This window comes from Lynx canadensis, chromosome F1 (assembly GCF_007474595.2).
Source record: "Lynx canadensis isolate LIC74 chromosome F1, mLynCan4.pri.v2, whole genome shotgun sequence".
Taxonomy (NCBI): domain Eukaryota; kingdom Metazoa; phylum Chordata; class Mammalia; order Carnivora; family Felidae; genus Lynx; species Lynx canadensis.
In genome coordinates this window covers 27219994-27236814 of record NC_044319.2, presented here as the reverse complement: position 1 = coordinate 27236814, position 16821 = coordinate 27219994, and the positions used below count along the sequence as shown (strand labels likewise).

At 35.6% G+C, this 16821-nt stretch overlaps 1 protein-coding gene across 1 annotated transcript in view; it reads left to right on the top strand.

The window, feature by feature from the left end:
- Nucleotides 1–16821, top strand: part of XPR1 (xenotropic and polytropic retrovirus receptor 1) — a 215277-nt gene that overhangs the window by 25274 nt on the left and 173182 nt on the right. Inside the window, exon 2 of the mRNA XM_030301934.1 lies at nt 2254–2305. Coding sequence (XP_030157794.1) covers nt 2254–2305 — 52 coding nt within the window. The remainder of the gene's footprint in view (nt 1–2253; nt 2306–16821) is intronic.

Here is a 16821-nt window from a genome sequence, read left to right as displayed (position 1 = left end):
AAATTTTTCTTAAAAGAATTTCATACCTTGTCATACTCAGGGCTTTTGTACACACATAAGTTTAAGAAGCAGTGGTCGGTAAAGATGAGGCTGAGCTTCAAATGCAATTTTAGAAAAGTTGTGGCCCAGTAATGAAGATTTTGTAAAAAAGGTTTTTGTTTACATGTTTTCTGTCACTACTTCTGACCAGTTCTTTTTCTGACACCAACTGGGTATCTAGTAACTTAGTTCAATTCTGACACTAATATCCAGACCCCATGGGCAAAGGCATAGTCCCACAAAACTACTCTCGCTTGAGATACCAGCTATAAGTGGGGTACCCAGGATACCCACACTTCTGTCTGGCTGACTACAAATCTTTGGCCATTGGTGATTGAACTCAATCCCCAGCCATTCTCTCTTCCTCAGAGATTTGGGAGTGGTGCTGAAAGTTTTAGCCCTCTAATCACATTAATCAGGCTGTTGGCTTTCTGGGGACCAGCCCCCATCCTGAAGCTATATCAGAGCCATTCCCCATTCCTCCCCCACCCCGCATGAGCTATCTCATTAGTACACAAAAGAATAGATTCCAAAGGTTTTCAGAGCTTTATGCCAGGAACCTGAAACAAACAGCAAATATTTTTTATTATACCACAATTACATTACTGTTGTAACTCAAATTTTATATAGTAAATCTTACTGAATATTACAGATTTAAACATGTATGATGTTAAAATTTTTAAGTATAGGGGTGCCTGGGTGGCTCAATCAGTTAAGTGTTCCAGTTTGGTTCAGGTCATAATCTCATAAGCCCTGCATCGGGCTCTGTGCTGACAGCTCAGAGCCTGGAGCCTGTTTCAGATTCTGTCTCCCTCCCTCTCTGCCTCTCCCCTGCTCATGCTTTGTCTCTCTGTCTCTTCCAAAAATAAACATTAAAAAATTAAAATTTGTAAGTATAATTTCCCTACAAAAATTTTTATAAAACATAGGTTAAAATTAACAAAAATGAATTAAAGTTGTTAATTTTCCTTGCTTCACTGGAAATCTTTTTACTGTATCTTGTCAGGCTTGGTTAGTAATAGAGCTAACAGGTTGGTGACTGGTATAAAGCATATGGTAAATTCACCTGGGAAGAATACAGTTTACTAGACTTGAATACAGAATGGGTCACCCTCAAGGTTTATTTCTTCTTTTGGGGGGTTTTATATGCTTTAGTGACTCTAGGGCAGTGGTCTGGGCAGGGGGGTCAAGGCATGTGATTTTGTGTCCCACGGGACATTTGGCAGTGTCTGGAGACATTTTTGGTTGTCACAAAGCTTTGATGGAGACATTGCTCTTGGTATCTAGATGAGTCTAATGGGTCTCTAGATGGCAGGGATAGTACTAAAATCTTGTGCACAGAACTGTCTCCCTGCCCCCAACAATTATCTGACTCCAAATGTCAATTGTTGAGGAATGCTGGAGGCCACTTGGGTGACCACCAAAGGTTAGATTGCATTTAAAGCTTTGAAGCTGTGGAACGGATAAAGCCACCTGTTTATGAATGGCTCGGTCAGCACTGGAGATTTATCCACTTGATTGATTCTACTATTTGATAGGTATAGTGAAGTACTTTTCAGTCCTGGCCCAGACCACTGATTGGGAGACCAAACTGCAACTATCCAAATTACCTAAATATGGTTGGTAGCTAATTCAATGGTTTGGGAAAAAAAAAATAAACCTGTAACTCATATGGAGGACTTCCAAACCTCCATTGAAGAATATTTGTATCTAAGATGAAAAGAATTCTGGAGATTGTCTACATAGCAGTATGAATGTACTTGACACTAGTGAATTGTTCACTTGAAAATGATGCTGACTTTTATGTTACATTTATGTTACTATAATTTAAAAAAATTGTATCTAGTGTTTTATATTTTCTTAAGCAGTGTTCCATGTATTTCTCAAGGACCATTGTTCTATCACCATTTTCTTTTAGTCAAGAGAGTTTATGATCTCTCAGGAGATTTTTCATTCTTTTCCAAATGCCTTTAATTTTTAAAATGTATATATTAGCCATTTTCTTAAGATTGGACAATACTGGATTGATATGAAGTATAATATTTGGGTTTTTAACTTTATTAAAGTTAATGAAGTATTTTATTAAATTTTCAATTTAGGGAATCATGTAGTCATTATCCTGGATATTGAAAAAGGCAAGGTAATTGTTTAGCTTCAAATGCTTTTAGTGTTAAAGATTACTTGTGATTCATGAACTTTTCTTTTTTCTAATAGGCTTTCAAGGATATGCTGTATTCAGCTCAGGATCAGGCACCTTCTGTGGAGGGTTAAGATGCATTAATCCCTATTATAGTCACATAAACCCCTTTTAAAGGGAAGATATTTAAACTGAATAGTATAAAACTAATATATCCAGCCCTATTATATAGATCTTTTTATGCTTTTTAAAAATGTATTTTATGATTACTTTATATTTCAATCAAACTTTTTTGTTGTTTAGCTTACATTTATCCTATGATGGATCTCTTAGTATCTTCTTAAATCACCTCAGCATTGTGAATCACAGATACACAATCTGTTTGGTTAAAGTCAAGTTTTTATTTGTGTCATTCCTGCTCCCTCCAATGTATTTTATAGCAGCCTTTATGAGTCCTTAATCCGTAATTAGTCTAAGCAACATAGTTTTACTTTCTATTTATGCCATGTCTTTAGATGTGGATTAGTAGGAAAAAACTACATATATGTGTGTGTAAGTGATATAAGAATGTATATGTATGCAGTGTGCAGCTCGGCTGCCATAAAATCACTGACCTAAGGACAATAGTTATCTCTCTCCCAATTATCTTTATTGATCTTTTCTGTTACTTCAGCTTCTGCTCACCAGCTCATTCTTTATGGGTTTAACCTTGATAGGTTTGGAGAGTTGTAATTTAAAGTTATAAGAGTTCTTGTGTGTCATTAAATAACTGAACTAATTCAACAGTTTCTTGAGGGAGTGTTCCTCTGAGGCTGAGTAATCTTTTAAGATTTTATACCACATTTTTCAGAGAGATGTATGTAAAAACGTAGTATGCCAAGCAATGAGAAAGAATGAGATCTGTCCATTTGTAGCAGCATGGATGGAACCTGTGAGAGTGTTATGCCTAAGTGAGATAAGTCAGGTCAGAGAAGAGCAGATACATATGTTTTCACTCATCGTGGATCCTCAGACACTTAACAGAAGGCCATGGGGAGGGGAAGGGGGAAGAAAGTTACAGAAGGGAAGGAGGCAAACCATACGAGACTCTTAAATACTGAGAACAAACTGAGGGTGTGATGGGAGGGTGGGGGAGAGGGGAAAGTGGGTGATGGGCATTGAGGAGAGGCACCTGTGGATGATTACTGGTGTTGTATGGAAACCAATTTGACAATAAATTATATATATAAAAACATAAGTAAATAAATTACTTGAAAAAAAAGTATATGCCAAGAATAATCTAGAGTGGTACAGATTAATATGTTTTATGAGATACCAAACTGAAATTCTATGAAGTCATTCTAGTGACAAACTTTTGGAGGCTTATTTTTACACATGTGACAGATGCTGAAGTTATTTAATAAAACTATAGATCTATAATTAAAATCTCATTTCTTTAATGACATAGAAATTTACATCTTTCATCTCCAGCCATTCTGAATTCAAATGTGCTTCCTTTAACATCTGAAATCTTTACCAGGGTATTGGCACTTAGGTATTATTAGTTTTATAATATGTCACTGAATTTTGGATTATAATATATTTAATATATTTAATTTCTAATGTTTAATGGAAAACACTGAAGATTTATCACAATGTTTAGTTCTCTATTGGGTATTATTTCCTATTTTATGTGTCTTAAAGAGTACATCTCAAAGTATTTTAAGAATGTAATAAAAATGAAATTACATGGAAGTTTAACTGATTTCTTCATTCTGTTTAATTTGCTTTACTATTGGTTCTTTTTAATTTTATTCTCAAGGTCATGCTACTATCTTTAGTTCGCCTTTTCTTTTCTTTTTCTTTTCCTTTCTTTCTAAGTTTTACCATCCATTTTTGTAACAACATATTTTGACAGGTATTGGAAGTTCTGGTGATCTTATTTATCCCTCATGGTGGCTCATGTTGCTCGTAATTTTCATACACTTTTAGCTGTTATTAGAGTAAAACTGAATTCTATGAAAGTATGCTAAATGACAAATACTTACAGTTTAAAAGAACTTTTTTTAATATCATCATCCAGAGGCATTAACTTCTTTGGATCCTGTTTTAAAGGGAGTATTGTAGGCTGATCATGCAGATATCTGTGCTACTTTCACAAGGGAAAATTCCCATACTGGTTTATTCTTTCTACTCACATTGAAACCATGTAATTTTTATTTTCTTAAAATGAATTTTTCTGTTTGAGATACTTGAGAATGAAGATACTGAAAAGTGGTTTAAAGAAATGCTGTTCTGTGTGGTATGAGCTTAGAAAATGTTATTAAAGTGACTATCATTTTGTCTAATTTGATTCCGGTACTATATTAATTTACTCATATTTATATGGTATTAAATTTTGAATGTTTGTTTTTGTTGTTTGTTTATTTATTTAGAGAAAGAGTAGAGAGCACATGCATGGCAGAGAGAGAATCCCAAGCGTCAGTATGGAGCCCCATGTGGAGGCTCAAATCTCACAACCATTGAGATTATGACCTGAGCCAAAATCAAGGGTCCGACAAACCACCCAGTCACCCTTCTTTGGTTTTGTTTTTTTTCCTTGCTTTACCTATTTACTTTTCCTTTCCTTTTTCCTTTTCCTTTTCCCTTTTCCTTTTCATTGTTCCTTTTCATTTCACTTTCTCCTTGTTCCTTGTCCTTTTACCTTTTCTTTTCCTGTTTCCTTTTTCCTTTCTCTTTCTTTCTCTTTCTTTCTATTCTCTCTTTTTCTTTTTCTTTTTCTTTTTTGAGAGAGAGAGAGAGAATGCAAGCAGGGGAGAGGGGCAGAGGGAGAGAGAGAGAATCTTAAGCAGGCTTCATGCTCAGTTTAGAGCCTGATGTGGAGCTCTATCCCACAACTCTGGGATCATGACCTGAGCTGAAATCTAGAGTTGGATGCTCAACTGACTGAGTCAACCAGGTGCCCCCCAAATTTTAACATTTTAAAGGCAAAAATGTTTGCTAGGACTTGATTATCTTTTTGAACATTGTCTTTTTCTTTTCATTCTCTTGTTTTCTATACCTTAAGTTTTTAGTAGGCTTAAAACTTTTGGTACCAGTGAGCAAGTTTTTTTTTGTTTTTTTTTTTATCTTAAAACTGAAGAATACCATAGCATACCATGAGTTGCTACTTCTCAAATCTGCTATATGCTTAATTCAGTTTACCACTGTTTGTTTGTCTTGTTTTATGAGTACTGATACTTGGTTCCCATCTCAGACCAATTAAAATAGGATCTGGGAGTGAAGCCCAGGCATTGGTGGTTTTACACTCTCCCAAGTGATTCTAATAATAACCAAAGTTGAGAACCCCTGCCATAAATCTTAAATAATTTTTGATCAATACTGTTAATGCTAATTTCTTTTAAATAGTAATTAGGTTTATAGACTTCTTAAGTTCATTGATATTTTGATTATTCTATGAGAATATGGGAGTATTTTTTGTTTAAAGCATTCATAGGACATTGATATTTTTAAAAATGTTTATTGAATTGAATCTAAGTAATAGCTGTACTGATTACATATGTTAAGTGGTAAACGTAACATCATTATTAAATCAAACATTTTGTTGACCTTGTTATATTAGATGAGGTATAGTAACATAAGTAGCTTCCTCACATTTCATGTTACTTTTGTTTAAGGTAGAATGGATTTATAATTATAGTCAAAAGAACAGTGACTTGAAATGGATTTTGTAAGAGTGAAGTGGTTTTATTTGATGAAATGCTTAGAATATGAAAGTGTTAATAAGAAGTTGACCACAGACGCAGTTTTTTGTACTAGTGAATTATTTTCTTCCAACTTTGTAAGACATTTCAAGATACTGCTTTACTTTTCATTAATAAAGTGGGCTTTTTCCTCATTTAAAAATAAACCACACAAACAAAATAATTTCTTTTTTTTTTTTGTATTTTATTAAGTAATGTTTTTTAAAATTTACATCCAAGTTCGTTAGTGTATAGTACAACAGTGATTTCAGGAGTAGATTCCTTACTGACCCTTACCTATTTAGCCCATCCCCACCCTCCCACAACCCCTCCAGTAACCCTCTGTTTATTCTACATATTTAAGAGTCTCTTATGTTTTGTCCCCTTCCTGTTTTTTATATTATTTTTGGCTTCCCTTTCCTTCCTTATGTTCATCTGTTTGTATCTTAATGTCCCCATATGGTGAAGTCATGATTTTTGTCTTTCTCTGGACTACTTTTGCTTAGCCATAATACCCTCTAGCTCCATCCACATAGTTGCAAATGGCAAGATTTCATTCTTTTTGATTGCAAGTAATACTCCATTGTGTGTGTGTGTGTGTGTGTGTGTGTGTGTGTGTGTGTGTGCGCGCGCGCGCTACATCTTCTTTATCCATTCATCATTTATTGATGGACACTTGGGCTCTTTCCATACTTTGGCTGTTGTTGATAGTGCTACTATGAACATTGGGGTGCATGTGCCCCTTCGAAATAGCATACCTGTATCCCTTGGATAAATACCCAGCAGTGCAATTGCTGGGTCATAGGGTTAGTTCTATTTTTAATTTTTTGAGGAACCTCCATACTGTTTTCCAGAGTGGCTGCAACAGTTTGCATTCCAGCAGTGCAAAAGAGATCCTCTTCTTCCCGCATCCTTGCCAATATCTGTTGTTGCCTGAGTTGTTAATGTTAGCCATTCTGACAGGTGTGAGGTGGTATCTCATTGTGGTTTTGATTTGGATTTCCCTGATGATGAGTGATGTGGAGCATTTTTTCATGTGTCGGTTGGCCATCTGGATATCTTCTTGGAGAAGTGTCTATTCATGTCTTTTGATATGTCTTCACTGGATTATTTGTTTTTTGGGTGTGAGTTTGATAAGTTCTTTATAGACTTTTGTACTAACCCTTTTAACTGATAATTTTATTTGAAAATATCTTCTCCTTTCTGTCCATTGTCATTAGTTTTGCTGATTGTTTCTTTCGCTGTGCAGAAGCTTTTTATTTTGATGAGGTCCCAATGTTCATTTTTGCTTTTGTTTCCCTTGCTGCAGCCAAGGACAGAGAGGTTTTTGCCTGCTTTCTCCTCGAGGATTTTGATGGCTTCCTGTTTACATTAGGTCTTTATCCATTTTCAGTTTATTTTTTCTGTATGGTGTAAGAAAGTGGTCCAGGTTCATTCTTCTGGCATGTCGCTGTCCAGTTTTCCCAGCACCACTTGCTGAAGAGACTGTCTTTCCATTGGATATTGTTTCCTGCTTTGTCAAAGATTAGTAGGCCATACATTTGTGGATCCATTTCTGGGTTCTCTATTCTGTTCCACTGATTTGAGTGTCTGTTTGTTTTTTGTGCCAGTACCGTACTGTCTTGATGATTACAGCTTTGTAATACAGCTTGAAGTCCGGGATTGTGATGCCTCCTGCTTTGGTTTTCTTTTTCAAGATTGCTTTGGCTATTCGGGGTCTTTCCTGGTTCCATACAAATTTTAAGATTGTTTGTTCTAGCTCTGTTAAGAATGCTAGTGTAATTTTGATACCGATTGCATTGAATATGTAGATGCTTTGGGTAGTATTGACATTTTCATAAAAATATTTGTTCTTGCTGTGCAAGAACATGGAATATTTTCCCATTTTTTTGTGTTTTCTTCAATTTCTTTCATAAGCTTTCTATAGTTTTCAGTTTATAGATTTTTCACCTCTTTGGTTAGATTTATTCCTAGGTATTTTATGGCTTTTGATGCAATTGTAAATGGGATTGATTCCTTGATTTCTCTTTCTGTTGCTTCATTATTGGTATATAGGAATGCAACTGATTTCTGTGTTTCTGTGTGTTGATTTTATATCCAGCAACCTTGCTGAATTCATGGATCAGTCCTAGCAGTTTTTTGGTGGAATCTTTTGAGTTTTCCATGTAGAGTATCATGTCATCTGCGAAGAATGAAAGTTTGACCTCCTCATGGCTGATTTGGATGCCTTTTATTTCTTGTGTGGTCTGATTGCTGAGGCTAAGACTTCTAACACTATGTTGAATAATAGTGGGTGAGAGTGGACATCTCTGCCTTCTTCCTGACCTTAGGGAAAAGATCTCAGTTTACCCCCCAAATAATTTCAGTGCATTAAGAAATCAAGACATGTTCACTTAAAGTTATTTTTTTTTACTCAAATAAGTAGATATGCAGATTTATGGTATTTTGCTTCATCATCCTTTGAGAGTGAATTTCATGGATGATATATACATTGATTTTTGGAAAATAAAGGGTCTCTTTTTATTTAAAATAGATTTCTTATTGGGGGCACCTGGGTGGCCTCATTTGGTTAAGCATCTGACTCTTGGTTCGGTTCAGGTCATGATCTAGCAGTTCATGAATTTGAGCCCCCCCCCCCCCCCACCCCTGTCGAGCTCTGTGCTGACAGTGTGGAGCCTGCTTGAGATTCTCTCTCTCCCTCCCTCTCTGCCCCTCCCCTGCGCTCTCTCTCTCTCTCAAAATAAATAAATAAACTTCAAGTTTTAAAATAGATGTCATGTAATTAGGAAATGCTCATATTCTGAAGTAATTACATAAGAAAGCTTTAAGGACTTATTTTCAAGCATTCCTTATCAACTTGTATTTAATCTCTTTTTTGATATGTATTATTATCTACTCTTCTGTTGTAATCTCTATTATTTTGATAAATATTTACATTTGGAAATTATATGACTGAAAAAGTGACAGAATTCTATGTTAAAGTTCATACATTTTATTGTTTTTTATTTTTATTTTTTTTTTAATGTTTATTTTTGAGAGAGAAAGAGAGCATGAGCAGGGAAGGGGCAGAGAGAGAGGGGAACAGAGGATCCAAAGTGGGCCCTGCACTGACAGCAGAGAGCCTATTGTGGGGCTCAAAGTCACAAACCGTTGAGATCATGACCTGAGCTGAAGTCAGACGCTCAATCGACTGAGGTCATCTAGGCACCCCTTATGGTTTTTAAATAATGGCATAATAATTAAAGCATTTTTACTATTTAAATTTTTTTTTCTGCAGAAAGACTTGTAGAGCAGCATAGCATGACAGTAGAATGAGAATATTAAGTTATAGAATTGTGGATTTTTTTTTAGTGTAGAGAACAGATACTCAGAATCCTTGGTATTAATCTTTAATGGAGTAGTATTTTAGGAATGTTTGGAAAGTGATGATAAAAACCTTTAAACTGTATTGTATTTTTACAGTTCCTGCTGCCAGTGAGGTTTTGGGTATTTGGGACAGATTAAATGAAACTGCCAACTCATGGTTCCCCAACAGTGAATTAGTGACACCTTCATAATCGGGATTGTTTTGAGACAAAATAATTTAGTATACATGTGAAAATAGACTTCTTAATGGCAATACCCATCTGACATGGTCATTTTTCCATGATAGAGAACAAGTAGTAAATGTAAATTGATACATTTTTACCTTTTCTCTCATGCTTCCCCCCCCCCCAATTGGTATCTCAGTGACTTTATGGAAATTAATCTACTTGGGTAAATATTTATACCTTTTTGGGGGGAAACTTCCCTCTTCTCCAGGGCACATTAAAAATCCATCCTTCCTTTCTTCTTACTTCTTTCTTTCTTTCTTTATTTCGTTCTTTCTTTTCTTTATTCTTTCTCCTTCCTTTCTTAAGTTTACTTATTTATTTTGATGAGAGAGCATGCCAGCAGTGGAGGGGCAGAGAGAGAGAGAGGAAGAGAGAAGAATCCTGAGCAAGGCTACGGCCACTGTCAGTGCAGAGCCCAGTTGTGGGGCTCAAACTCAGGAACTGTAAGATCATGACCTGAGTTGAAGTCAAGAGTCAAACACTTAATCAATTGAGCCACCTTGGCATCCCAGGGTACTTTTGATTTATATAATTTATATACTTACAAATTTATATACTGTTCATATAACTTATATGCCATATTAATCTGTTTTTACTCTGAATTAATTTCAAGTACAGTTTCAGACTTTGACATTCTCTTTTTAAAATTACTGTCTTTCCTTTAGAAGCATTAATGTTTTCTACTTTTTAATTGTGATGGCAAATATGAGAACCTGACGGTAAACCTAGGTCACAGAAATAACAGATCATTGACATTTCTAACTGAAAGGGACTTTAAAATATCATTTTGCCTCACCCCCCATTTTAGATTTGTGTGATCTGAGACCATGCTAATGTTGCATGGCTCAATAAGGACAATCAGGATTACAGATGCTGTATGTGCCGACAAAGGGAGAATTCCAGAGATTAAACTACTATTGAATATAAAAATGATTTTTATATTCTTTTCATTTGTATTTAAAAGATGTCCTTGAATAAAATTTTTAATTGGATATTATTTTTGAACCCTCTGTATTTTAAAAGGTGTATGAAGTGTGGCTGGAATAATACTGAACTGTTTGACTTGTTGGGAAAAAGCTATTTGTATCTTTCAGAAATGTCTCTTTACTCATTTTTTTGTTGTGTTACTCCACATGGTTCCCAGAAGTACTGGGGAAGATTTATAGAATTAGATAAAATATATTAGATAACAGTAGTTATAGAGGTTAGAATCAGGGGGAGAATTAAGATAGAATAGTGAGGAGCACCTAGGTGGATCAGTGGTTAAGCATCCAACTCTTAATTTTGGTCAGGTTTCACATTTTGTGAATTCAAGCCCCATGTCGGGCTTGGGGGCAGAGTGGAGGAAGGGTGGGAGGATTAGATAGTAGAGAGAGAGAGAGAGAGAGAGAGAGAGAAGAGAGAGAAAGAGAAGAGCAAGAGGAGAGAAAAGACTAGCTCCGATCTCGCTCATCTCGACCGTCTCTATCGACATCTCTCTCCCTCTCGTCCCCCTCCCCTCTCTCTCACCGTCTCCCTCTCCCTCTCCCTCTCCCTCTCCCTACTTCCTCCCCTCCTCCCTCCCTTGCTCATGCTCTCTGTCTCAAAATAAACATTAAGAAAAAAAGAATAGTGAGATAAAGCTCTAGTAAATTTAGTGTATACAACTAGATATTGTAAAGATCCTGGGATAGGAAAAGAACATCAGGTTAAAAACTAAGGAAATCTGTGTACATTATAGATCTTAGTTTGTAATAATGTATCAGTAGCGGTTTATTAATTGTAACAAATGTACCATAGGCATGTAAGATATTAATGATGAAACTTGTGGGGTATATATGAGAACTTTCTGGACTATCTTGTAACTTTTTTGTAAATCTGAAACTGTTCTAAAAGCCACATTATTTTAAAACATAGATGCCATTAAGGTTTATACAATTGCTAGAAGCTAATTTCTATCAGGGAATAGATGAGAGCATGATTAACTTCAGAATTCACAGAAGTTAAATTTATATCAGTTTCTTAGAAAAAGTTCAGCTGTTACTGAACATGAGATTTGAGAGAAATTCTTCCTTTGGACCTTCATGAAGAGCATTTGGTGTATGTGATGAATAGTATCCCCAACAATAATTTTATAAAAAGTACGACAGTGGAGTTTCATAAGGCTCCTTCATACAGTGTGACAGTATAATGGAAACATACTTTAACCTACAAGGCCCTAAATAATCTGGTTCTGTGTTCATGACCTCACATTCTACCATTTTCCCCTTTGTTCACTAGGCTCTAGTCACATTGCCTTTCTTTCTGTACCTGAATCAGGCCAAGCTTTCTCTTGAGTAAGGCTTTATAGCTCTTGCCATGATGAGAATCATTTGATCATTCTGTAGCTGTGTTCTTTGAAGGACCTTCTGAATATTCAATCTTATGTATCCACTCAGTCACTTAAATTATGTCAACCATTTTATTTATTTCTTTTGCATAGTGTTTGTCACTGGTTTTTTTCTTTTTAATTTTTTAATGTTATTTTTGAGAGCGAGAGAGAGAGAGAGAGAGAGAGAGAGGGAGACATGGAATCTGAAGCCAGGGCTCCAGGCTCTGAGCTGTCAGCACACAGCCTGATGTGGGGCTTGAATTCACAAGCCATGAAATCATGACCTGAGCCTAAGTCTGATGCTTAACTGGCTGAGCCACCCAGGTGCCCCTCAGTTTCTGGTATCTTATGGCTTCCCTCCCCCCCCCCCCCCCCCCCCCCCCCCCGTAATGATTTATTAGCTTTCTTGAGACCAATATAAGTCCCTTGACATCAGAGATTTTTTTTTCCTGTTTTATACCTAGTATCTTAAATACCTTACATATTTATTGAGCACATTAATGAGTAGGAGTAAAAATGAATCCTTTTGCTCAATCTTCCTTGAAGCCAGAGTACTCTTTGTGGGGAAAAAAAGAGCAAAATAACGTAGCTTGCTTCTTGTTCTTATTTTTGTTTTTTAATTTTTAAACTTGATTTTTTAGATGCAGAATTTTACCTCATGGTTAGATGGCTAAGCATATTATTTATTGCTATGTTTTATAAGCTATCACTGTAATTTCATAAGGTATAGTCTCAGGTGACAATGTAGCATTTCTTTAGAACTGGTAGAGAAGCAGATGATACAATATCTTAGTTTAAACATTTTGTGTTTTTGTGGCATCTTGTTGTCTTGACTGCCAAATGTAGAGTTTCATTTGATTGCTGAAAAATCATATTTTATAAGCTGTTGAGTGACTGTGTATTTTTTTAAGACATTAAATACTTTTTATGTTTTACATGTTTGATATGCTTCCTTTGAAAAATACATGAAGTAGGCATAAATTTGAAAAAATCATATATAAATTGTTGGAGATTTTTTTTTCATATATGTTTAGTAGGTAGAATATATTATTTATTTATTTATTAAATATAATTTGTTGTCAAGTTAGCTAATATATATTGTATATAGTGTGCTCTTGGCTTTGGGAGTAGATTCCCATGATTCATCGCTTACATACAATATCCAATGCTCATCCCAACAAGTGCCCTCCTCAGTGCCTATCACCCATTTCCCCTCTCCCCTGCCCCCCCCCCCCATCAACCCTCAGTTTGTTCTCCGTGGAATATACTTTTTAGACTATTTGAATTAAAATGGAAGACCTACTGAAAAAATCTTTGTAAACAAAGGTTTCCCTTTTACATTTGCTGTATATTCTTTTTGATGGGGAGAAGATATAGCTAATGTTAGCCTCATACAGCTCTCTCATTCAGTGGCTTAATACAGCTCTTGATTTTCTGAGGTGGAATGAATAGATATAGTTAAGGACACAGGTCCCTGACCATTATTACACTAGTCTCTGCTATTCTGCCATTTCTTTAGTCTCCCCACTGCCTCCCCAATCTTGTAAACAGGTTTTGTTGGGATCATTTTTGCTTAGGTTCCTTCTGCTTATTGAACTTGGTTAGCAGATGTGTTACAGTCTCCTTAAGCTCCTTAGAATTCAGGCTCTTAGTGGCATTGAAGATGAAAGTATGCTTGTAAATTATTCATTCCGATATATGCTTGAATGACAGAGTCCACTTAGGCATCTTCTTCTACCTCACCTCTGTCCCAGGTCTTTGTTGTTTTAACAGATGTAAGCTTGCTTTTTAGTCCTAGAGGATGGAAGATTGAATTGCATTTCTAAAATTCATGAAGTAGTTTTTGCATGTATATAATTACTGTCAAATGTATGCATTCATAATTATTTTCTCATGATATTTATAATCTTATATCTCCCCTCCCCCCAGTTTTCATTTTGTTATCCTGTATCATTATCTTCTTAAAAATTATTTACATGACTCTTCTGAACTAGAAATAAAATGATTTGATATTCATAATAGGGAGAGCTATATCTAATTTGCTACACTTTCAGGTGAGCAATGGCAGGAGAGTGTCCTTTCTAAGTTCCACTTGTCTATTAGTGCGTTTAATCATTATTATCAATTTTCAAAAATCTTTCTGCTTTTAGTGGGTTAATATTGCATGAGAGGACAGTATACCAGGGACTAGTAGAGAGTTTAACCCTAAAAATGAGACACTAGATTCATTTGTAGTCACTGCAACCTTCTTTTGAGAGCCATTGAGAAATACAGATGGCTAAGAGTGAAAGTTGAGACAAGAGTTAAGCCAACAAGATAATTGTCATCTCTTTAAGAGTAGTGTATGTTGGGGGGTACCTGGTGGCTCAGTCAGTTAAGCATCCAACTTTGGCTCAGGTTATGATTTCGCAGTTTTTGAGTTTGAGGCCTGTGTTGGGCTCTGTGCTGACAGCTCAAAGCTTGGAGCCTACTTCAGATTCTCTGTCTCCCTCTCTGTCTCTGCCACCCCCCCCCCCAACCCCCTGGGCCCTCTTGCACTCTGTCTCTCTCTCTCAAGAATAAACATTAAGAAAAAAGATAACAATTTTAATTCTCCATTAGCTTCTTTAAGAAAGGATGAAAAGATCTGATTGATATTCAAGCCATGTATTGAAGTTTGTTTGTTTGTTTCTTTCTTATTAAAAAAATTGATGTATAGTTGACATACACTACATTAGTTTCAGGTGTATAATGAAGTTATTTCTGAAGGGTGTTATTTCATGTTTGCAGTGGAAAATAATTTCATATTCATTTATATTGTGGAAATAGTAGCTTCTAGATAGTAAGTACTATTACCTTCAGAAATAATATTGTGTGTTCTTTAAAGGTGCCACTAACCTTAAACCAGTTCACTAATTGGAAAGATATGCTTCTGAATAGTAAACAGCATTATTCTTCAAGTTGATGAAATTCCTTCTTTTCTTTCACAGAAGGAGAATTAAATGTAGTTGGATGCTCATTGCTAGAAGATAAGATAATGATATAAGTAGGTGGTAAAATTACATGGCAAAAATGAATATCAGCTTTGAGTAGCATACAGGTAGGAAGCTAGAAGAAATGAAGAAATGCTTGGGATGTAGGTTTATTATCCTTTCTTTCCACACCACAGAATAGAGTATTTTCAGTGTTTCAATTTTTCCTTCCCTTATAAAAATCAGTAACTTATAAAGATACTGTGTCATTTACCACACAGTGCTGTTTCTTTTTTTTTATGATAAGTTTGAGGGAGGGTCATGAAGTAGAGAGGGGATAATTACAAAACATGAAACAAAAAAGCTCTGGGACTTCTTGGTATATACTCTCCATTAGAGAGGAGAAGGTAACACACCAGATGCATGAAACTGGTGATTTCAGATAGAGTTTCCACACTAGCTATTAGACATCTGGAACATTGTTAAAGCTTTCAGATGGCAGAGTTTGAAGTAAGATAAATTCTTCTTTATGCCTTTTTTTCCTTTGGGCAGAGCCACTTTAACTGTTAAATGAAAGAATGCTACTGAGAAAGGTAGAAAGAAACATAAAGTTATGATCAGTGAGCAGTTTCCAGCAGTAGGTATACATCGTTGAATAAAAGAAACAAAAATTCCTGCCTTCAAAATGGAAAAGATGCTCAAACGTTATTTAGATTCACAGTAACTTCCAATTATTGAGTCCGTATGAGGAAGGACTAGGTAGTCAATATTTGAAAGAGTAGATAATTCCTTGTATTAGTTTTTGGTGGTTGTTTTAACCACCACAAACTTATTGTGGCTTAAAATAAGAGAAATTTATTCTCTCACGGTTCTGGAGGCCAGAGTCTGAAATCAGCGTGTTGACAGAGCTACACTCCTAGAACTTTGGTGGGGAGAGTCTGCCTCTTCTAGCCTCTAGCTGTTGCCGGTTTCCTTGGCTGCGGCCACTTCACTCCAATCTCTGACTCTTCATTTTGCCTTCAACGTTGTCTCTTTATTCTCCTGGTATCTAAGGATATTTGTCATTGGATTTAAGGCTGCCTGGATAATTCAGGATGGTTTCATCTCAGGATTATTAATTATATCTTAACCTTTTCCCAAATAAGATAACATCCCAGGTTCCAGGGATTTGACATGGATATCTTTTGGCTGGGGTTGGTGATGGTGGTACGTCTTTGTCCTACTATACATATCCCCAAGTCTAAAATGAAAAAATACATTGTAATGTCCTTACTTCAAATCGTGAACCATATCTGTAGGTCCAGGTGAGGCATTTGCTTTTACATTCTGCTCTAACCACTTTGAAAGGAACTGTCGAATGATGTCAAAGAAAAATTCAGGTATGACATCCAGAAAGTGAAAAACTGGGCAATAGATAGTTTAGGCTTGAGTGTATAAAATAAAGAGTTTATCTGCCTGTAACCAAGTTAACCTGCAAAGTATTCCAAACCATCCCTCCTAGGGATTTCTTTATATTTCTAGTATCTGTCTTGGGGAAAACAAACAAGAAAAAAAACAAACGTCTTCCTAGCATACTAGTTAACAGTCCTCTTTTCGCTCCAAAATTTCTATTACAACAATTTTACAAGACATACAGATGTAAGAATGTATACAGAATCCCATTTACCCATCACCCAGCTTTAGCCATTATCGATACAATGTCTAATCTTCTTTCATTCCCTTCTAATTAGTTCGAAGCGAATTTCAGAAATTATATCATTTTATCTGTAAATATTTTTAAAGGATAATCTCTGCCCCATTACCAAAATACAATTACCACATAAAAATAGTAATAGTCATTTCTTAACATTATTAAATATCTGACAGGATTTACTGTTCCCTCATTATTTTATACCTTTTTTTTTTCTTTTTTTTTTTTCTTTTTTTATTTTTTTTCTTTTATTTTTTTTTTTCAACGTTTATTTATTTTTGGGACAGAGAGAGACAGAGCATGAACGGGGGAGGGGCAGAGAGAGAGGGAGACACAGAA